Here is a 22,049-nt window from a genome sequence, read left to right as displayed (position 1 = left end):
GGGGTTAAAAAAAGGAAAACGTGCTAAATGGGATCAAAACCGTCAAAAAAGTGAAACTTGGCGGTCAAAACCGCACCCATATCCTATCCAATTCCAATCCAAGATATAATTGGATCAGTCAAAAAGTCATCCCAATGGGATAATCAGTTGGATCGGATGATATCGTCGTTAGCCCAAACAAACAAACTCATCATCATTATCGGCCGGATCGAGTTCAACAACCTCACCTGCTGCATGCAAAACGACTAGGACTATAAATAAATACCCAGCCCTCCATCACAGCCTCCATTGATATCTCTCACTAAGCTCGCAAACACCAAGATGGTGCAGCGCAGCAGCAACGCGGAGGTGATGTCCATGGACCTCAGCCCGAAGAAGCCCGCCAAGTCCTACGGCGGCGACGGCGGCGCCTACTACGCCTGGTCCCCCGCCGACCTCCCCATGCTCGCCGCCGCCTCCATCGGCGCCGCCAAGCTCCACCTCGCAGCCGGCGGCCTCTCCCTCCCCTCCTACTCCGACTCCGCCAAGGTCGCATACGTCCTCCAGGGCAGCGGCACCATCGGCGTCGTCCTCCCCGAGGCCACGGCGGAGAAGGTGATCCCGGTCAAGGAAGGCGACGCCCTGGCGCTCCCCTTCGGCGTCGTCACCTGGTGGCACAACGCCGCCATGGATTCCTCCTCCACGGTGCTCGTCGTCCTCTTCCTCGGCGACACCGCGAAAGCCCACAAGCCAGGCCAGTTCACCGACTTCCAGCTCGCAGGCTCCACCGGCATCTTCACGGGCTTCTCCACCGAGTTCGTCGCCCGGGCCTGGGACCTCCCCGAACCAGCAGCGGCCTCCATCGTCTCCACCCAGCCCTCCTCCGGCATCACCAAGCTCAGCCCGGCCCACAAGATGCCATCCCCGGACCCGGCCCACCGTGCCGGCATGGTGCTCAACTGCCTGGAGGCGCCGCTGGACGTGGACATCCCGGCGGGCGGCCGCGTCGTGGTTCTCAACACGGCCAACCTGCCGCTGGTCAAGGAGGTCGGGCTCGGAGCCGACCTCGTCAGGATCGACGCCGGCTCCATGTGCTCCCCGGGGTTCTCGTGCGACTCGGCGTACCAGGTGACTTACATTGTGAGCGGCGGCGGCAGGGTGCAGGTGGTCGGGATCGATGGGAAGAGAGTGCTGGAGACGAGGGCGGAGGCTGGGTGTCTCTTTATCGTGCCCAGGTTCTTTGTTGTCTCCAAGATCGCTGATCCCACTGGCATGTCCTGGTTCTCCATCATCACCACACCAAAGTATGTATTCTGCCTCTTGAATTTCTTCTTATGATTCAGTTTAAGGAGTTTATTGTTAATTCATGTGTTAATGTGTAATTTGTTGATTATGTATGCAGCCCGATCTTCAGCCACCTGGCGGGGAAGACGTCGGTGTGGAAGGCGATCTCGCCGGCGGTGCTGGAGACGGCCTTCAACACCACGCCGGAGATGGAGAAGATGTTCCGTGGCAAGAGGCTCGACTCGGAGATCTTCTTCGCTCCAAACTAGATGTCAATCAGCTATCCATCCATCCATCTCCAGATCGATTCCAGGCCAGGCCGGCGGCAGCTTCACTTTACGTCTTCGATTAGTTCCTCGATCAGTAGCTCGTTTATCAATCAATTAGCATCGTGTGTGTGTAATAATAAGATGGATGGATGGTCCGTGTTAGGTTTTATATCTATCAACTCTTTCGATCGATTGGGAAGAACAATATGATTTATCTGGTGGAGATATCTTGTCGTTGCGATGTGATGATCAAGCTCATCTTCTTTAATCTGGTGGAATTTTAGCCCGACGTTTGATTAATTAATACTGCCCATCTATAATGTTTGATTGCACGCAGCTACTAGTTGTTAATTTGTCAATTGTTTCTATGTGTTTTCTACTTTAGAATATTTCTTACTTGAAAATTGACAAATTATAGTGTGCACATGACAAATGAGAACAGGTAAATGGAAAACACATTACGTGCCTTGCAATGCCTAAATAAAATGCAGGAAAATAAAAGAGGACGATAAGCATTTAGAATCTCTAGGTAATTTGACAAGATGTTATTTTCAGATTGATCAATAAGCCTCTACTGCGGTCATTTTCCTTTCCTGGCCATGTGTATTTCCTACAGTTTTTCATCAACCAGTGCACTGAATTACTACATCATGATTCAGAGAGTTCAACTAAATACCAATGGACAACTTTGGAAGTTGGTACAAAAATAGCAATGGTTTCCTACAGTGCTACACTTTGCCAGGGCATTGCAAAGAACACTAGCTCATGATGTACTATCTGTTTGACATATAAGGGCATCATCTCTGGGCAGCTAATTTCTAGTATCATTTTCCATAAGTTAAGGTAAAACAAAATAAACAGAATATTATGAAACTCCCTAACCTGACAGACCCACATGAATTATTCCGAGAAAAGTTCACAGGTATTACAAATCCTTCTCAAGATTCCAACAGCATGCCACATGTCTCAAAATAAGCATTTCAACTAAGATCTGATTATATTTCAGTTTACCATGACAAGCTCTGTATAACAGAAGGTACGTTTCAATACATCCCAAGAAACATGTCTATACTTTCTTAGCCCGAGTCCGCTGTTTTCTGCCATGCTCCACAACTTTATCTTCAACACGCAGTCCCTTTCTTCGCCTCACCGAGTCAATGAGCTTCTTAGCCAAGTTTGGTCCCATGTTTGAACCATCTCCAAATTCCTCAATCTCCTCCCGAGTTTTCGGAACAAAGAAGGGGTCTTGAGGAATAGATTCCCAGTGACTAAAAGAAAGAAGCGCATCCGCTGCACCTGAAGTTATATCCCTAAGCTTCTCAGAGAATGCAGAGCTCTCAACGACTGGTACATATGCACGCACCGTGAACAATGAAGTTCCTTCTTGCATCTCTTCTCTCAGCACCTTTGCTCGACAATGACCAAGAACAGCATAGACTGCACCTAGCTGCTCTGTAGGAGTCGTCAATTCACAGGAATACATAGGTTCGACAAGCCTTGGTTTGCTCTGAAGCACAGCTGCCCGGCATGCTTCCCTGACTGCTTCTTGTCCACCAAAAATGTTGTAATTATCTGGGCTGCCAGTGAATACGTATGACTCAACGATGAATGCCAGACCCCACATAGGTTCATCACACAAAGGCCCTGCATTTATGGCTTTCTGAAATCCTGAGACAATGATGTTCCTTAGTATTTCAGGATCAGGAGCATATGTGGATGACTCACTGTTATCAATGCCATTGTTAGTTTCTGCGTCAGAAACACTCACAAACCCCAATTTCTCCGAGATCGAGATGTTACATGTACCGCACACAAGAACACCTTCCCTTCCATCTTGGCTCGTTGTTGTGCCACTGCTTGATTTTACATCGGACAAGAGGAAGAAATTTGGGCTAACCTGCTTGTCACACCAGCCTATGGCCCAAATTCTCCGAAAGTATCCGAGCAGTGTCTTCCGATAACTCTCAAGCTTTTCTTTATCCACCTGCACAGATATCGCTTCCAGTTCATTGTCTATAGCACTGAGCATATTTTGCCTAAGCTTTGCCGCGGAATGACCATCATCCTGAGAAGATTGTGAACTCATTGCTTTGTTGCTTCTTGTTATTTGCCCCTTAATTGTTTGAGAAAACAATTCTTTACTTTCCTCGAGAACCTTAGTTAGAGCATCTGGAAGCCTGATGACTTTAACTCTGACAGCAAATTTCCTATCTGGAGCAGTCCTCTCAACAAATTCTTGTGGAACCTTCAAGCTGTCTATTAAACCAAGACCTTCTCCATGGATGGTCTCCTTGAATGACACCAAAGGCTCTGAGACGTTCAGTTTGACTTTCGCAAATCTCTCATGTAAATTCTTTATACAAAGCTCCAAATGTACCTTCCCAGCTGCTTCAAGGACATACTAAGTTGCCTTTTCTGAGCCGGTGTACTCGACAAATGGATCTGCCCGGTTAAGAAGATCAAGCCCTTTAACAAATGCTCTCAGATCTGTCGGGTTGGAGGGCTCAATTGCAACCTTCAGCATCGGAGACACCTGAAACACCATGCTCGCGAAAGGCCAACAGTTCCTTGTTGACGACAAGGTGGCTGTCTTCATTATGTGTGTGCCGAGGCCCTGGATAGCAAGTACATTCCCAGCACCTACACTGGCAACTGGCCTCAGGCCCTGTCCCAGCATCTCATACAAGTACTGCAGCTCCACCTCCTTCAAATGCTTGCCTGGTGTGTCCCCTCTCACAGGATCATACATCGGCGACAGCACAAACACCTTCTGCCCTGCATGGAGGACACCGCTGAAGACCCTTGCAAACGCCAAGAAACACTCGTCTGATTCACCAGTCTCCTGGCTGTGGTTGAGCAGCTCTCCATCCGGCCCCCGGAGTGGCAGCATGTTGTATGGAAGCGCGAACATCTTGGACACGAACACCACCACAGGTGCCCTTGCGCTGATGCTGCAGGCCGCCACGCACCTCCTCACCTTGTCCGCCTCGGCAACAATGCCGGCATACTCAGCAGCAACCCCGGGCGCCAGCTCTCTCGGGGGCATAAGCTTGACCACTCTGAATGCCTGGGCGGCAACAGGATCCGGAGTGCAGTCGACGAGCATCGTCATGACCGTCTCCGCAAGCGGCAGCCACGCCCTCAGCACGGCTTGCAGCGCCACCTTGGGGTCCTCCTTCCTCTGCAGCAGCTCACGCGTTGACACATTCAGGTTGAAGGCCTTGACGACATGATCGCACAGCCAGCTTGCGGCATCCTCCTCCTTGAGGCCATGGTCGTACACCTTCCACAGCGGCTTGAGCACGAATTCCACAAACATGGGCTGGAGCTTCTTGCTGCTGCACATGGCCATGGCCTCCTTCTCCCCCAAAACCTTCTTGTTGGTCTTGTCCCAGTAGTAGGGCCCCCACAGCCCTCCCAGCAGCTTTCTAGTCATGTCGGGGCGGCCCCTGGATACCAGGTCGGCGAATTGGTGGACTCGGAAGCCTCAGCCGTGACGGGCGCAGGCGAAGACGACGTTGCCCTTGGCCGGCACGAAGGCCTCCTCTTCCTCCTCCTCGTCGGCTGCCTGGTCGAGTTGGAGAGAGGAGAAGTAGGAACCCGAGCGCAGCGTGGAATAGATGGAATTGACCTCGTCGACGATGCGGCGGAGGCGGTGGTAGGCCTCGAAGGGGTCGAGGCGGAGGTCGGTGATGAGGCGGTCGATCTTGTTGAGGACGAGGCAGGGGCGGAGCCGCTCGAGGAAGGCCTGGCGCAGCACGGCGTGGATCTGGACGTGGACCCCGTGGACGGCGTCGACGAGGATGAGCGCCGAGTCGGCGAGCCGCGCGGCGGCGGAGGCCTCGGAGCACAAGTCGATGTGGCCGGGGGAGTCGATGAGGTGTACGCGGTAGCCGTCGCCGTGGCGGAGCGCGACGGAGGCGGACTTGATGGTGATGGCCCGCCGCCGCTCCTCCTCGAGGTGGTCCATGAAGAGGGCGCTGCCGGCCATCCTAGGGTGGACGAGGCCCTCGCCGCCGTGCGCCACCAGGTGGTCGGCCAGCGTCGTCTTCCCGTGGTCGACGTGCGCCAGGATGCACGTGTTCCGTACCCGCCGGCGAGGGTCGTCGGCGTCGGCCACCATTACCATTGCTGCTGGAATTGGGGGATCGAATTGGGGTTTTGGAGTGCTCCCTCGGCTGTCCATTCTGTTCCGTTCTCCCGCGCGGGCCCATTAGCGCCGTGCGGCGCATTCTTCTGGGCCTGCAGGAATGAACGGCCCAACTCATATATTCTGCCATACTGTTTGGCCTTTATCCTCTCAAAAATTTTTCTACTGTATGGCCTTTATCTGTTTTCAGAAACAAGTTATTTACACGAGGAATGAATAAAAGCAAGATCCTCTCAAAAACAAACAAAGGTCTGTGCTGAGCTGATCGAGTCAGGTCCAAGTAGAGGCCACCAGGGGAATGTGTTTCTATAAAGAAGATGCAATCGCCACAGTTGCTTGACCGATAATATGAACATATATTCACAAACGCCAAAAAACAAATCCCCAATGTTCTTTCTTTTGTTTTTCCTTTATCTTGTGGGAACCTACAGTCATTAGTATGTTCAGTTCAAAGGAAAGTCATAGATCTTCTAAAATCAACTCAAAAACTATCGACTGATGAGCAATCAGTATTTTTGCGTGAGGTCCTGCTGCCCCTTGGCTTGCAGAAACGAGGAAGCATGACCATTTGAACCAAAGCATTGTAAATTGGCAGTGCATACAACTTATATACGTCTGTACCCTTGACCTCCTTCCTTCCTTACTTAGTCTTGTATGAACGTATCTGTTGCATACGGAGGGGGTGTGGCAATGCGCGCCAGAACATGTGGATCATCAAGGCCCTAAAGAAAATACACGGAATAAGCAAACCAGTAACCAGCATCATGTTATTACCAATCATACTATACTGAACAAGACATATCACTACCTTGTAAATACGTCTTAGTCTCTCCTCATCTTTTTCCACCTGCAAAAAACACATGTAATAATTAACACTAAAGCAGCAAAAATTTGTTAAATGCTCGCCAGTAAATAAATTATCATACGCTGATGCTTGGGTCGTCCCACTCGAATTTGATTCCGAATGGCAAATATCCGTCCAAGGAACCAGCCGTGTACGCATTAGCTGTGTTGGGGTGCTTCAAATGAACACTTCCATTGTTCTTACAACCATAGCAGTGACCTTTACAAGTAATAGAGGGGTCAACTGTCGGTTCATTGCCAAAAACCAACCAGGCACAGACAAACACGTGCTAATAGCAACAACAGTTCAGTAATGTAAGGTAAAAAAATCATGTGCATGCAACATTATTCATCACACAGGGGCGTGCATCAAGCAGTTTGAGATACAGGTAAAAGGCCCACATATGTGTTGTTCGCAAGTGCTACTCGCAACTGGCAGAACTGTAGCTTCAGTTATGTCATAATTGGATACAGATGCAAAAAGAGAGTTTGAAATGTTTGAGTTTGACATCTGGCCCATTCTTCTTTGTAATGTTTGGTTGGCATTTTTCCTTCTTGTAATGCATGTGATGAAGGGAAACGTGGCATGAGAGGCAAACAGACAAAACAACACAGTAAAGACAATATACTAGTCACAAACACATTTACAATTATATCTGACAGATAAGTTCCAGTTAGTGTAACCCACAAGCTAGATTCAGCATCCTTCTGTTTTTAGGTACATAGCAATGGGGAGATACATACTGCGGTGGTTTTTCATACAAACACCTAAAAGGCACAAGGATGCAATATACTTTTAAGTTCAAAGTGGGAGTAACTACAACTGGTATTACATATATATATAAACAAAATAAACAGGAAAACTACAGGTACAATATTTGAACTTAAAAGTACCATGAACATGTGATACTTTAAATTAAGAGAAGAGCATGGATTACCATTAGCATTAGTATCAATCATGCACATACAGCTGACGGCCAATTCATCTCCTTTCAGATATGTCAGTTCAGCAAAAAATAGATTCTCGATGGCGGAGTCAATACCATCAGCTCCTTTAGTCTTGGTAGTGAAATTGAAATGCTCGTACCAAATATGATTCTCATAAATTGTCTGGCATTGCAGGATATCTTTGAGTTCATATGAAAGATCCTAAAATAAAGAAGTGTAGGATCAGCAATGCTTACATGGATAAGAGCAAAATACATAATGCAGCCAGAGAGAGAGAGAACCCCCAAAAGATTGTGCTCATCATTGTACTTGTCCACTAAAGCCTGAAGCAAATGGGACGTCCCTTTACGGGTAGTCTCCGACACTTGCGATTTTGTGAGTTTCTTTCTTTTGCCATCAGGCCAGTAAAGAGACCGTCTTACAAGCCAGTCCATTTTAGAAAGCTTGCCCAATGCCTCCTTGCACCTAATTTACATGACAGTTATTGTTAGTACATTTACTTCCTCAAAAGTGATCTATCAATGCTATCATCCCGAAGTAGGGTTAGTGTTAGCCAGCTCCCAAAATTACCTCTAGGCTGTAACATATAACATGGTAGCAATCAACACAAACAAAGCACTGAACTGAACCGCTTACATGCATAGCTATTTCGTATTGTATAAGGGCATTCGTGATTCTTTTTCAGATACCAACCCCAGCGTGCTCTTACTGCAGTGTTGTACTGTTTTGACCGGTTAATGGCACCCGTCGCCATTGTTTAGTATATCTGAGGGGTAATGAAACAGACCTAAGTGGGTGTGCCCGGCAAAAAGCTAACCAACTGTACAAATTACAATCCAGATGATGATATCCTACTTGAGTTATGCACTAGTACTACAACTCTCAGAAACGCAATCGCTGTTTACTAAAATTTAAGTAATTTCAAAAGAGGAACACTATAGAATAATAGATATGTAGGCTACAACTTTGGTCAACAACTTGGCTGATTGATTTTCTAGACAAGTTATATGCTGAAAAACAGTGAACATTTACTTGTGGCCACATATGCATCACGGAATCATGTTTGTACGTAACAAATGGGAAATGAAAGATGCAGAACTGAGAAACGTTACATTGTTGGATGTTCAAGGTCATGAAGATGGCGGTCGATGGCACTTTGAGTTTCCTGCAAGCTCTGGAATGGCCCACCTGTATGAGGATATGTGTGGAAACGGCCGGAAAGATCGACCCTGATGTAAATTCTGAAGTACCAATCAGGAGGTCGGTGCACCAAAATGGTTGACCCAGTAGATGAGGAAAGACGGCAGCCTGATGGTTGCTTGACCTCCATCAATTTTATATTGCTCATCAACTTGCTCAAGTAAGAGACAGGCGTTTGTGCAGGCTGAGCCGTATCGTCCTGACACCTGAATACAGTAGAGCATTTAATCCTATCGAAAGAGAGATGAATAAGACATATGCAGCCTGCAGCCTGGCATCCAGAGATCAGAGTGAAATATAGATAGTGATTCTGTCAACCCAACCCAATCCTTTTGTGCAGACTATATGAGAAATAGACAAGGTATGATGTTGCTAGAGTAAACATACGGGCCAAGTTCGGGGAAGTGACGGCCGGCTTTAGGGCGGAGAGGAGCGCGGGAGGAGCGAGGGACCCCGCGACCGTCGGAAGGGGGAGCTTGGCCGCCGGTGTGTGGCACGTCGTCCGCGACAAAGGGACCGCAAATCCCCTCAGGTGGTAGTTGTCGCCGGCCATAGCCGCCGCGACGGCCTGCAGGGGGTGGCATGGGGGACGAGGAAGAAGAAGCAGAAGAAGCGAGAGGGGTTTCTTTTAGGCCGTGCGTACGTGCACGTGTTTGGCTAAATAAATCCGTGGAATTTGCCTTTTGCAATCATAACAATTAGTATTACTAGAGTACTAATTTAATTACCGTCTCTTTGATTTGCAATTCAAAAAATTGTGAACACGAGCAGATTTATAAAATAGAAAAACATCTCGAATACGGAATAATAATTTACGCTAGTTAGATGTTGTAATAATTGGTGGATTTTTGGAACAAGTTTTTCGACTTACAGGTTTAGGGCGGCGGGCGATGATATATTTGCGTTTGGACCTCGACTTACAACTAGTCCGCTCGATCGATCGATCTGCTTAATTATATATCTACCGAGTAGTAGTAGATAAGGATCACAGCATGATATATATATAGTTCTTCAGGATTCAGTTCAAAAAACACAACAAGCTAGCTGTTCAGAGTTCAGAAAATGCGCCCCCTAATCAAACACCACGACAGTACTTGAGCTAGATATCTAATCGAAGACGGCCAGCTTCTGGTACTCTTCGCCCGCGATGGCCTCATTCATGATGGCCTCAGGGTTGACCACGCCGTCCTTCTGCAGGAAGATCTTGAGGAAGTTCTTGGAGAAGCCGCTGACCATGGCCACTCCCGGCTGGGTCGACGTCACCGGCGTCGACTTGGAGTCGCGCAGGTTCCAGAACACGATCTGGGGCACCACGTCGCCGTAGCCGGCGTCCTCGAACTTGTCGCAGATCACCTTGTAGTCCGTGTCCCACGACCCCGATCCGTAGCAGTAGCCCCTCCCGGTCGCCTCGTTGAACTCCATGTCGCTGTACACCAACACGGTCCTGATCATCTTCTCCGGCGCCAGCCGAGCTTCCACGGCCGTGCGGAGGATCTGGTCGAACACCCCCTGGAAGTTGGTGCTCCCGTGCCACTCCAGGCGCTCCACGAAATTCATCTTGGCACGGAGCGTGTTGCCCTTGATCACGTGGATGGAGGGCCTGGAGTGGAACGTGATCACCTTGCCCGCCCACGGCTCCTCGCTCAGCTCCGACGTGAGCACGCCCAGCGCGATGCACACCTCCATGGGGGTGCCCTCCATGCTCCCGGACACGTCGCAGACGGAGATGCAGTTGCGCAGCGACCCCTTGGCGTGGAGGTCGTCCACCATGCGGCGCCACTGCAGCTCCGAGACCTCGTCGTCCTCGCCGCGGTAGGCGGGCGCGGCGATCTCGTGCGGCAGGAGCGCGCCCGCCGCGATCTTGGCCTTGCCTGCGTCGACGTCCTCGAGGTACTTGGCGAAGCGCAGCTCGTCGTGCTTCTTGAACTGGGACTTGGACTTGTAGCGCTTCATGGCCACCGAGGCCACGCGGGCGTAGGGCAGCTCGGCCCACCGCTGCGAGCTCATGTACACCTCCGGGAGCTTGAGGAGCTCGCGCAGCGGCACCAGGACCTCGCGGTGGAGGACGCGGTAGACGTAGTGCTCTTCAGGGAAGAAGCGGCGGGCAATGGCCTCGCAGAGCAGCGTCGTGTGGTAGAAGGAAGAGCCCGGCGTGGGGCACCACTTGGCGGCGAGCCCGATCTTGTTCCGCTTCCCGCCGGGGGCCATCTGCTCGAGGTCGGAGGCGAGGAGGTCGGCCAAGAACTCGGCCACGGCGTCGAACAGGAAGCGGTAGGCGCGGTCGCCTAGTACGTCTCCAGCGACTGCACGGCGAGCTTGGCCACCTTCCGGACCTTCTTCGACATGCCCCGCGGCTTCTTCTCGGTGATCTGATTCTGATCCACCTCCATGGCCTCCGGTTCCTGCTCCGGGGTCTGGATCTCCATGGGCTTGCTCTTGGCCTTGGCGAGGGCAGCGGACAGGTAGTAGCCGAACGTGGCCTTGAGCAGAACAGGGGCAGCCTCGCGGGCGCGCTTCCGGCCAGACAACCTCTCCCGGAGGCCCTCCCTCTGCTTGCGGAGCTCCTTCTCCTTCCTGCGCTCCTTCTAGGCGGCCGCGTTCTCCCTCGCAACCTTGCGCACCTCGGGGCCACGGACGAGGCGGAAGAGCAGCTCGGGGAAGTCCTTGAGGTATCCGAACTGCGCGAGCGCGGCGACGTTGCAGGCGAGCGTCCTGGGGTGGTTGGCGTGCAGCCAGAGCGCGGCGGCGTAGAAGGCCTCCTTGTCGGACTTGCCGGTGCCGCGCACGCCGCGGAGGTTGCAGGCGAGCTTGAGCGCGGTGTCGGGGTCGACCTGGAAGAAGAAGTCGAGGCAGGGGTTGCCCGAGTTGGCGTACGTGGCGGAGCAGTTCTCCGTGAGGGCACGATGCGGCTTGCGCAGGGACTTGAGCTCCGAGGCGGACGGCGCGTTGAAGGCCGCGTCGAGGAGGTCGACGAACGGGTGGGATGCAGGGGCAGCGTCGCCGGCGGCGGGCGGCGGCGGGCGGACGCCGCGGATGACGGGAGGGCCGAGCAGGAACGAGGCGGCGGCGGGCTCCGTCTCCATGGCCATGGCTGCTCTAGGGTTTTGGGATCGAGGAGAAGGATGGATTGGATATATTCGCGATGGGAGGAAGGGGATTTGAACGGAGCGGCGGCTTTGCTTCGTCTGGTTTATTGGACGAGCTGCAGCGTTGCGCGCGTGATCTGGACCCTTGCTTGAACCGACTTGGCGGATGGACGGCGCCGATTCCTTTGATCCAGTCGCCCTGGGCCATGTTTCAAATCGACATATCTTCTGCCATTTATGTGCGGGTTGGTGATTAACTTTGCTTAGTTGCAGTATCAAATGGAGTTACCGTAATATTTTTGCTTCATTAAAGAAATTAAAGCTAGTTAATTCATGCTATTGAATTGTATAGAACATCAAATGGGGGGTACATGAATTGTAGAGATTTTCTCTTCTAGGTGAATCCGTAGGGAGAGAAGGCACCACATTTTCAAATGACAAGACATGACCTTGAAATTTTTACTTTTGACAAGACGACTAATAATATGCACATTGTATCTCTTTTCCGTATGTAAAACTATCTTCCACCAAATGAGAATTAAACAACCCTATGTCTGAAAACAAACAAACTTATTATGGGACCGAAAGTGTACTTACAACTTCCATTTGCATGTTCTTAGATTGACATGAGCACATACGTAGGTCTCAGACACGCGGAAGGAACTAAACCGAAAGTTTCGGTTTGGACATGTCAAATCATAAACATGCATCAATTCAAACAGAGGATTCGAAAGTTAAATTATTGGATTATGAATCCGTGTAGTCACCAGGTATATGCACACGGTGGCGTTGGACCGGTAAACGTTTCTCTCTTAAGAGAAGAATACAAGAGCTCAGCTCGTTTGGCTCCGGCCATTTGGGCCTCGACTCTCGAACCAACTTGTTTGGTTGACACTAAATTGGGTACACGAGTTCAATCTCAATTTTATTTTTAAAAGACATTATTTCTACAGATTTGTATATTGTGCCACACATAAATGCGGCACGAACGTGCAGCGGACCAAAAAAATCTAACCAGGGGTGACAAATGAGCTGCATGGAACTTTTTTCCCGTGCTCTGTTTCTCACTTGTACTCGTGCAGGTAGCAGGGGAGGTGATTTTCGAATCTGAAATTCAAATTCATCCAGACAAAAATTCAAGAGAAGGCGACAGCTGGCTTTGAGCGGCAGACGTGGCTTGGATTGACGTAGCGCCGTTCGTTTGAACCGACGTAGCGACGGAGGGACGAGATGAAGTGGCTTAACTTAACTGGGTCCCCAAATGCACAAAATAATCCCAAAGCAAAATTTTAAGGCGGTTGTCGAACCTTCCTTGATGATCACGACGCCATATAACCGAAGCCCCCGTCTCGTCTCTCTCCCCAAAACCCCAAATCGCCATCCCCCCATCTCGATCTCCAAACCCTAAACCCCCACCTCGCCATGGTTTCCGCGGCCGCCCCACTCGTTGGCCCGCCCGTCGCCGTCGTCGACACCACCATGGCAGATTGCAAGGCGCCCAAGCAGAAGCAGCCACCGTCGACGAAGCCCAAGCGCGTGCAGCAGCCGCTCTCGTCATCGGACGACGACTCCAGCGACAGCGACTCCGACTACGGCTCGCGGGCGGCGCCGCGGCTCGGTCGGGCGCTCTCCTACACCTCCTCGGGCGACCCCTGCGTCGACTTCTTCTTCCAGGTCGTCCCCGGCGCCACCGCGTCCGCCGACGTCGCCTCGCTCCTCAGCGTCGCCTGGGCCAGCGACGCGCGCACGGCGCTCAGGCTCGTCTGCCACCTCCGCGGCGTCCGCGGCCTCGGCAAGTCCGACAGGGAGGGCTTCTACGCCGCCGCGCTCTGGATGCACGCCAACCACCCGCTCACCCTCGCCGCCAACCTCGACACCTTCGCCAACTTCGGCTGCCTCAAGGACCCCCTCGAGATCGTCAGCCGCGTCCTCCACGGCCCCCGCGACGAGCGCGAGGAGGCCGACGATGCCCCACGTTTTACCCGCGGCCGCGGCGGCTCCAAGCGCTGCCGCGGCGCGCGCACCGCCACCGCCAGGGCCAGGCGCGAGAAGGAGGCGCAGCACGCGCAGGCCGTCATCGCGCGCTACGGCTCGGACGACAAGTTCCGCCTCCTCTACGACCGCGTCGCCCAGATGTTCGCCGATATGCTCAAGTCCGACCTCGAGCACCTGCGCGCCGGCGACAAGGGCAAGATCGGGCTCGCCGCCAAGTGGTGCCCGTCGCTCCGCTCCTCGTACGACCGCTCCACCCTGCTCTGCGAGGCCATCGCGCGCCGCGTCTTCCCGCGCGACTCGAGCCCGGAGTACCTCGGCGCCCCCGACGCCCACTACGCCTACCGCGTCCGCAAGCGGCTCCGGGGGGAGGTGCTCGTGCCGCTGCGCAAGGTCCTCGAGCTCCCGGAGGTGTACATGAGCGCCCGCAAGTGGGACGAGGTGCCCTACGCGCGCGTGGCGTCCAAGGCCATGCGCCAGTACAAGGACGCGTTCGAGAAGCGCGACAAGTCCGGCGTGGCCGGCTTCTTCGACGAGGTGCGCGCCGGGCTCGCCAAGATGCCCGCGGACGCGGTCCTCCCTCACGAGATCGTGGCCGCGGCCCTCAAGGGCGAGCACGACGAGTCCGCGGAGCTCCAGTGGCGCCGCATGGTGGCGTCCCTGGCCTCGGAGGGCCGGCTGACCAACTGCATCGCCATGTGCGCCCTGTCCAGCTCGGTGGAGAAGCCGCCGGCGTCGGCGGCCATTGCGCTGGGGCTGCTGATCTCGGAGCTGAGCCAGGAGCCGTGGAAGGGGAGGGTGATCACCTTCGACGCGACGCACCAGCTGCACAAGGTGGTTGGCGCGTCGCTGGTGGACAAGCTCCGGCCGCTGGCCGCCGTGAGGGCGCAGAAGGGCGCGAACCTGCAGGCGGTGTTCAACAAGATCCTGAACGTGGCGGTGGCCGGCGGGCTGAGCAAGGACATGATGGTGAAGCGGGTGTTCGTGCTGAGCGACATGGAGTTCGACGGGTGGACGGGCGGCGAGGCGTGGGTGTCGGAGCACGACGCCATCAGGAGCAAGTTCGAGGCGGAGGGGTTCGCTGTGCCGGAGGTGGTCTTTTGGAACGTGGGCACGTCCAAGGCGTCGGTGCCCGTCGTGGCGGCGCAGAAGGGCGTGGCGCTCGTCAGTGGCTACTCCAAGAACCTCGTCAGGCTCTTCCTCGAGGCCGACGGCGTGCTCACCCCGTCGGCCATCATGGCCGACGCCATCTCCGGCCAGGAATACGACGCGCTCGAGGTCCTCGACTGATCCACAATTCGACATCACCCACCTAGCACAAGCAGGATCCATCCATCGTTTGGTTTCGAGTCCCTTTGCTTACTTTGTTAGGTTGTGTCACTTCTATCGCTAAGTCTGAACCGCAGTTCGAACTTCTGTGCGTCGTAGCGTATTCTTGAAAGCGATCATATCTGCGTGGCGTATTCTTGTCAATGCATTGCACTGCGGCCGATTGATTTGATTTCCTACTGAATCTTGATTATGTTTGCATCTACATGTGCATCCAGTTCCAGGTATTTACTGGGCAGTAGGCAGACTTGTTTGAGTTTTCTTTGCTCACCTGCCATTTTGTTACCAAATTACTCGGATCCTAATATGAGCTTTCAATTGCTTTTGTTACACTAGTAAAGCAAACGACTGGCTGCGTAACACTGCTAACTCTGAATGAATTGTTACACTAGTAATGCAGTCTATGCAGCCAGGAAGAACACATCCTCTTGATGAAGCCAAGCCAGTTTCTGCCCTACGAGGCTACGAACACTCTACACATGATCGCTCGCTTGCTGTAAATCAAGCTTCCCATAACATGCGATGGTCATCTCTGCAATGGATTGTACACTCTTCTGATTTTGGTTTGCTGTTATCAATGCCTGACATTTCCGTTTTGTTCAGTATGGTTCTTTTGGCACTCATGGATGATTATAGGTTTAGCCCAAGTCCACGCCACCAAAATCTTGGCTAGTCTATGATTGAAATATTACATATTTTTTAAATATAGATACATTCGTACTCGAAAAAACTTCACACAGTTAATACGGACGGGAGAGAGTGTGCCAAAACTTTGTCGTCTTCGTACGTCCACCCAAAATTATCTCCTTATCTCCTGGCTCCGTGGATCTTCTTCCTCCTCGCGCCACCCATCCCGCTGCCTGCCGAGCGCCCGAGCCCCCTAGCTCGTCTTCCTCCTCGCTCGACCGAGCGCCTCCACCGCAGCCTTCGATTCTCTCGCTCCCATCACCCCACCAACGGATTCCGCTCCCCGTTTCATAATCTTCCCCAATTCGCAACTCCTCCGCCCGTGCTTCCTGTTCCTGGTGGAGCTATAATTCCATTTCGTTTCCCAGCTGATTTCTGGATCCATGCTCCACGTTAGGCCCGCCCCTGGGCCTGCGCCGTGTAATTTGTCCAGGTAATTTTATCTTGAGAATCCTAGTTCCTGCTATAGTTGGTTTGCTCTTCTCTTTTGACATACTAAGTATAAATCTTAATGCGCGCTAGAACTTCTTCTTTTTGTGTGTGTGTGTGGAATATGGTGTCACTGCAGTAAGTAGTGCATACTTACACAGCCTCTCTTCTTTTTCTTGTCCAAGCAGGCTCAATCTATCAAGGACATATGCAATTAAATCTTCAGTTGGTGGCCGTACAGGAATTTGTCTTGGACAATGTTACCTCATCAAGTCCGTAGCCTGCAAATGCAAGCTGAGTTGGTCTTCCCAACCGCCACCTGACTCCAGGCAACATTTTAGAGCATGCTCATCAGCATCAGAGGCGCTTCTTACTTCACAGTCTGATATCAGAAAACTTTATGTTGTCAATGAAAAAATCGGTGTTCTGTTGCTCAATCTTGGAGGCCCAGAGACCCTTGATGACGTGCAGCCTTTCTTGTTTAATCTTTTTGCTGATCCGGTAACTACAATCCTCAAATTGCTACGATTAAGATTTTTCTCTTGCTATATTTGTTATTTTTATTTTATCCAGATTTCATTTCATGTTGAGGAATTTATTTATTTTTTCTGGTTCAAATTGTAAAGACCAGATCAACCTTGGACTTGGCCTAAGTTTCTACCATCTTGATATTCATGTTATAGCTGAAAAACAAAGACACCAGAGTGCTTCCATGTTCAGATGTGCCTTGTTAGTGGTGTATTTGAGAAATAACATTGCAGTTTGTTCTCTCTTACTCATTGGACATCTCATGATGCTTGATGACAGGACATCATCCGTCTTCCTAGGGCGTTCCGCTTTCTGCAGAAACCGCTAGCACAATTCATATCTGTTGCAAGAGCACCAAAGAGCAAGGAAGGTTATGCATCCATAGGTGGTGGTTCACCTCTTCGACAAATTACTGATGCGCAGGTACAGTGTCATATTATATTGTCTTAATAGTGCTAAGATATTGATGTATATTCACACATTAATTTTTTGTATCTGTACTGCTGACTGCTAAACAGAATAACTAAAATAGTGCTCTATATTCACACATTGAAAAGTATTGTCTATTGAACCTATTGTTCAACATGATTGGAGCTAGCTGCCCAAATCATAGTAAAACGTTTAAAATGATTGTCCTGTTTTCATAGACAGTCACTGGAAACTTGTAACCTAGGAGCATAAATCAAATAAAAACAAAGGAACTGTTTGCTAATTGTGATATAAGATCATCCATTCCTAGCTTAGTCCACAAATCATAACTTGTAACGAGTAACAACTAACAACATATACCAACTATATTAGTCATCTACTAGCCAATTGACTGTCTGAGTGAGATGGAGCATTGCACAATCATGGATGTAAAAATAGTTGTTGTAATATATATTATTTGCATCTACTCCTTCAGTCCCATAATTCTTGTCGTTGTTTTAGTACAAATTTGAACTAGAACAACGACAAGAATTATGGGACGGAGGGAGTATAATGTTCCCTCAGAGCCAATGAGTCACCTTGACAAGGATGGTTCTATTTGATGTTGAGCAAAAAAAATATGTTGGTCCCCGTGGGCCGAGGCATTGATATATCCATACCCATTATGACTAAATTAGCGACAATGTCCTCACTTTTCCTAATATTATTTATATCTTGTCATAAACTATGTGCATCCTATGGTTTTAATTTCGTGGTGTTATCATTTTATTGAACCCTTGTGCAGGGAGAAGCACTGATGGAAGCATTATGTGAAAAAGATATTCCTGCCAAGGTGTACGTTGGAATGCGGTATTGGCATCCCTTCACTGAGGAAGCTATAGAACAAGTAGGGGCTTGGCATATACTAGTTTGGTCCTGTCATTTTCCTTTTTTGATTAATTTTGTGGCATTCGATTTTTTGTTTTCAGTATCAGAAGTATTACCGATAACAAATTCTTTGTCTAAGAGTAGCATAAAACAGAAACTTTTTTAAAATCTTCTAACATACAAAAGGGCATCCGAAGTTTGCAAAACTTGCAACAGTGTATTCAAGGGTCATGGCATTGTATATAATATCAATGTACTCTAGATATACTACCTCCGATCCATAATAAGTGTATCTGATTTAGTACAAATTTAGTACAACGTTGTACTAAATCAGCGACACTTATTATGGATCGGAGGGAGTACTAAATTACAAACATTCTACCACTACAGTGTTCAACTTATATTTCCTTGCAGAAGACATTAATAGTTCCTTTTTATTCTAGATAAAACGGGATGGAATCACAAAACTTGTTGTTCTACCTCTTTACCCCCAGTTCTCCATATCAACTAGTGGTTCAAGTCTCCGTCTACTGGAGAGCATATTCAGGTAAGTACGGTAATTTGAAATGATAAATCACACATCAGTTTGCTTTGCTAATCTATAATCTTTATAAAGTTGATCCCCACTAAGAGTCATTAATGTTTGCAAGCTCGACATGCAAGATGTCCACACCATCAAGTTGATCTCCACTAAGCACAACATGCAAAATGTCCACATCATCAAGTTGGTTCCCACTCATCCAAATCATGTGCATGCAAAGTGTCTATATCACCATACATATCATATGTTGCAACCCCACTAACAATTCATTTTGGTGGCCCTTAGACGATTCAACAATTTAGCTCCTAAAACTTTTCACCTTCACGTTGTATATAAGTAATTCACCAAGTACCCATATTTTCATGATATGTACGTCGATCTTTCTAAGAACTTCGAATATTAAGGTTCCTGAAGCTTCTCTTTTCGGTTTCCCCGAAGTTATTAGTGTTTATCTTCATCAAAATTACTCCTACATTTTGCTGCATATATGTTATGGATGATAAAGTCGTGTGGCCTGTGGTGTTCATATTTCTTTTACATTTTATCATATTATTACCATTTGTTCCTAACACCATTTCCAGATGTGCAAATAGAATTGTCCGCCGCAACATGCGGGGAATCACCTAGTTTATACTAATGACACACTCAATTGCTCTCTTAGGGAGGACGAGTATCTGGTCAATATGCAACATACAGTTATACCTTCTTGGTATCAACGTGAAGGATATATAAAGGCTATGGCAACTTTGGTTGAGAAGGAGCTGTTAAATTTTCCAGACCCACAGAAGGTAGGAACCATTTTATTGTGCTCTCTTGACTGAAAATCATAGAAGTCTGCTGAAATTGGAGAATATGCTCTTGTATAATTACAAAATATCATACAAGGCTCTTGTTTGATAAGTAAAAGAGGCAAAATGTTTTTTCTTCGAACAAACAGATCTCCATGTGTGCCAAACTGTTAATGGTTAATATTTAGAAAACAGGACATACATTCAGGCCAGAAATGTTATCATGTTAGTTATTGATACTGTAATATTTAGCCACTCGTCTTTGGAGAGGCTCTGGTTGGAACTGCTCAAAAGGGGTAAAATATTTTAACTTTATAACACAGCCAGGGGAGTCCCACTCTTTTGAAGTTTCTTCTCTGGAGAATGCTTTCCCAATTAGTATGACTACCTTCAAGTGAAAATCTCTTTTATAATGAAGATATATCTTAGAATGTCCCCATTTTGCAGCCACTTGTTTTCTAAACTCAGACAAACCTTATTCTTTTTAGTTACTGAGTTCTGAACTTCTGATGAATTAAGTGATATATCTCACGGGACATGAAATTTGCAGGTCATGATATTTTTCAGTGCTCATGGAGTTCCTCTGGCATACGTTGAAGAAGCTGGTGATCCATATAAAGCAGAGATGGAAGAGTGTGTGGATCTTATCATGGAGGAGCTCGAGAGAAGAGGAATGGGAAATCCATGCACACTTGCTTACCAGGTCGATGCATCGCACACAACTGTGTATTTCACATAAGCGACTCCAGTTGTCTTTGCCTCGTGCATTCACCATCCAAACGGGGAGCCTATGTAGTTTATTAGCATAACATGAGTGTGCTGGTTGCTTTGGTCTAATTACAGCAACAGATGGACATGGTCGTTAGTCTTATTTGAAGTGATGTCTGGCATTCTTCCGAACTAACATGTTTGCATGAAATTCAGAGCCGAGTAGGACCAGTGGAATGGCTGAAACCCTACACGGACGAGACAATTATTGCGCTCGGGCAGAGAGGGGTAAAGAGTCTTCTAGCAGTTCCCATTAGGTATCATCACTTCTCTTAACTTGGCTTGTGCTAATTGCGATGATATTCTCTACCAATTGTGCTGCTTATAAACTATTTTAGTGTGGTGACGTATCTTTTGTTCTGGTATTCTCTCTTCAGTTTTGTAAGTGAACACATCGAGACATTAGAAGAAATTGATGTGGAGTACAAGGAGCTGGCTTTAAAATCTGGCATCAAGCACTGGGGACGAGTTCCTGCTTTGGGTTGTGAACCCACATTCATTTCGGATCTTGCGGATGCTGTTATAGAAAGCTTGCCTTATGTTGGCGCAATGGCAGTGTCCAACCTTGAGGCTCGGCAGGTAACAAGTATCATAGAACATGCAAAATAGCTTCTCTATATTTGTGTATTCATGTTTTATATCTCATTCAATCATGTCCGCTTCCCACTTATGGTAGTATGCATGTGGTCTCCTCAACCTAAAATGCCGGCCTGGTTACTGAATGTGCTTATAGAACTCAGACTATATTGGTGCAAATTGGAGCTGGCTTTGCTTAATTAGTAGCATTAGGACTGAACATCTAATCAGGGTCAGCAGAAAATAATATTAAAAAAATCAACTTGAGTGACTTGCAAAAAATGCCTCAGACCATGCTCCACTGGCTGAAAAGATTGTCTTGCAACTCAACTATTTTTTGCAAACTTCGGTATTATTGGTTGAACAATTCATAATATGTACAAATAACTGAGGTGACTCATGTGGCATCTGCCTATTTTTAGTTACATTATTTTGATTTAATCAAAATATTACTAGCTGTGGTGGAATATGATATCTCTGATTTTATTTCTTAAATCATATTGGCATAGAACACCCACTAAGCTGATTCTTGTCAAAAGAATAGATTTGACCAATCTCGGCGGTCGACATAGCGCTGATTGATCGAATGGATTCCTACATAATTGTAATTCCAGTTAGGTCACATATCTCAAGGAATTGGCATTAGGATCCAGATGCAAGCCTAAAAATGCAAATTTTAATCAAGAAGCATACTTGCGCCCTCTGTGCAGAGTAGAATTTTCAGTGATATATGGTGCGTTGCCTTTGCAGTCGCTGGTGCCACTCGGGAGTGTGGAGGAGCTGCTAGCAGCCTACGACTCGAAACGCGACATGCTGCCTCCTCCAGTGATTGTGTGGGAGTGGGGCTGGACGAAGAGCGCGGAGACATGGAACGGGCGGGCGGCTATGCTGGCCGTGCTGGCTCTCCTGGTGCTGGAGGTAACAACCGGGCATGGGTTGTTGCACCAGTGGGGTATCTTGCCGCCGCTCCCTTGAGCTGTGCCAGTGATGGTTGGATTTCAGATCCCCCCTTTGAGGCGATCTGATGATAATTTTGGTATCATTCTGCGTAATGTCCTCTGATGCTATATATAAATTGATTTGCCTTGCGAGAAAGGACTGAATTTGCTGGTGTAAATATGTAGACTGAAGATATACGGATCGAGTAGTCACAAGTCATAAGCACCTATTTCCCCACCATGGTACAGGTTCTGATTGTTGGACCTTAGCATTGTAGTACCTACTTGTTGCCCCAGAATGGGCTGTGCAATACAAAGTAGTCATGATACTGGACCGAAGAAGTTATAATTAATTTTGAGTTTCCTTTTCATGCAGAAATTTTTGTTTCCTTTTACTTTTTTCGAAAAGGATGAAATG

At 49.0% G+C, this 22,049-nt stretch overlaps 5 protein-coding genes and 1 pseudogene across 5 annotated transcripts; 3 read left to right on the top strand and 3 right to left on the bottom strand.

Moving 5' to 3' along the window:
* The first annotated feature begins 191 nt into the window (after nucleotides 1–191).
* LOC100844660 (glutelin type-B 2) lies at nucleotides 192–1,832 on the top strand. Its single transcript, XM_003565142.3, has 2 exons — nucleotides 192–1,283; nucleotides 1,382–1,832. The coding sequence occupies exons 1-2, from the start codon at nucleotides 322–324 to the stop codon at nucleotides 1,530–1,532; spliced, it is 1,113 nt and encodes a 370-aa protein (XP_003565190.1). The 5' UTR covers nucleotides 192–321; the 3' UTR covers nucleotides 1,533–1,832.
* Nucleotides 1,833–2,400: 568 nt separating this feature from the next.
* Nucleotides 2,401–5,698, bottom strand: LOC100844356 (annotated as a pseudogene).
* A 385-nt stretch (nucleotides 5,699–6,083) lies between these two features.
* On the bottom strand, nucleotides 6,084–9,236 carry LOC112271179. The gene is made up of 7 exons (XM_024460294.1): nucleotides 9,061–9,236; nucleotides 8,586–8,879; nucleotides 7,755–7,938; nucleotides 7,464–7,674; nucleotides 6,609–6,745; nucleotides 6,491–6,529; nucleotides 6,084–6,404 (listed from the first exon to the last, which is right to left on the bottom strand). The coding sequence occupies exons 2-7, from the start codon at nucleotides 8,819–8,821 to the stop codon at nucleotides 6,327–6,329; spliced, it is 885 nt and encodes a 294-aa protein (XP_024316062.1). The 5' UTR covers nucleotides 8,822–8,879; nucleotides 9,061–9,236; the 3' UTR covers nucleotides 6,084–6,326.
* Nucleotides 9,237–9,780: 544 nt separating this feature from the next.
* On the bottom strand, nucleotides 9,781–11,762 carry LOC100845992. Its single transcript, XM_024458888.1, has 3 exons — nucleotides 11,286–11,762; nucleotides 11,021–11,222; nucleotides 9,781–10,976 (listed from the first exon to the last, which is right to left on the bottom strand). The coding sequence occupies exons 1-3, from the start codon at nucleotides 11,760–11,762 to the stop codon at nucleotides 9,781–9,783; spliced, it is 1,875 nt and encodes a 624-aa protein (XP_024314656.1).
* A 1,419-nt stretch (nucleotides 11,763–13,181) lies between these two features.
* On the top strand, nucleotides 13,182–15,041 carry LOC100845687. The gene is made up of 2 exons (XM_024458887.1): nucleotides 13,182–13,718; nucleotides 13,830–15,041. The coding sequence occupies exons 1-2, from the start codon at nucleotides 13,182–13,184 to the stop codon at nucleotides 15,039–15,041; spliced, it is 1,749 nt and encodes a 582-aa protein (XP_024314655.1).
* Nucleotides 15,042–15,842: 801 nt separating this feature from the next.
* LOC100843857 (ferrochelatase-2, chloroplastic) lies at nucleotides 15,843–22,002 on the top strand. Its single transcript, XM_003565140.2, has 10 exons — nucleotides 15,843–16,200; nucleotides 16,385–16,697; nucleotides 17,004–17,147; nucleotides 17,938–18,039; nucleotides 18,464–18,567; nucleotides 19,223–19,349; nucleotides 19,900–20,052; nucleotides 20,274–20,374; nucleotides 20,495–20,696; nucleotides 21,444–22,002. Exons 1-10 carry the CDS (start codon nucleotides 16,151–16,153, stop codon nucleotides 21,666–21,668), a joined length of 1,521 nt encoding a protein of 506 aa, XP_003565188.1. The 5' UTR covers nucleotides 15,843–16,150; the 3' UTR covers nucleotides 21,669–22,002.
* The last annotated feature ends 47 nt before the right edge of the window (nucleotides 22,003–22,049 follow it).

The sequence above is a fragment of the Brachypodium distachyon genome, chromosome 2 (genome assembly GCF_000005505.3).
Source record: "Brachypodium distachyon strain Bd21 chromosome 2, Brachypodium_distachyon_v3.0, whole genome shotgun sequence".
Classification (NCBI taxonomy): domain Eukaryota; kingdom Viridiplantae; phylum Streptophyta; class Magnoliopsida; order Poales; family Poaceae; genus Brachypodium; species Brachypodium distachyon.
Note: the sequence above shows the minus strand (reverse complement) of the source record. Positions and strands in the feature narration are given on the sequence as shown.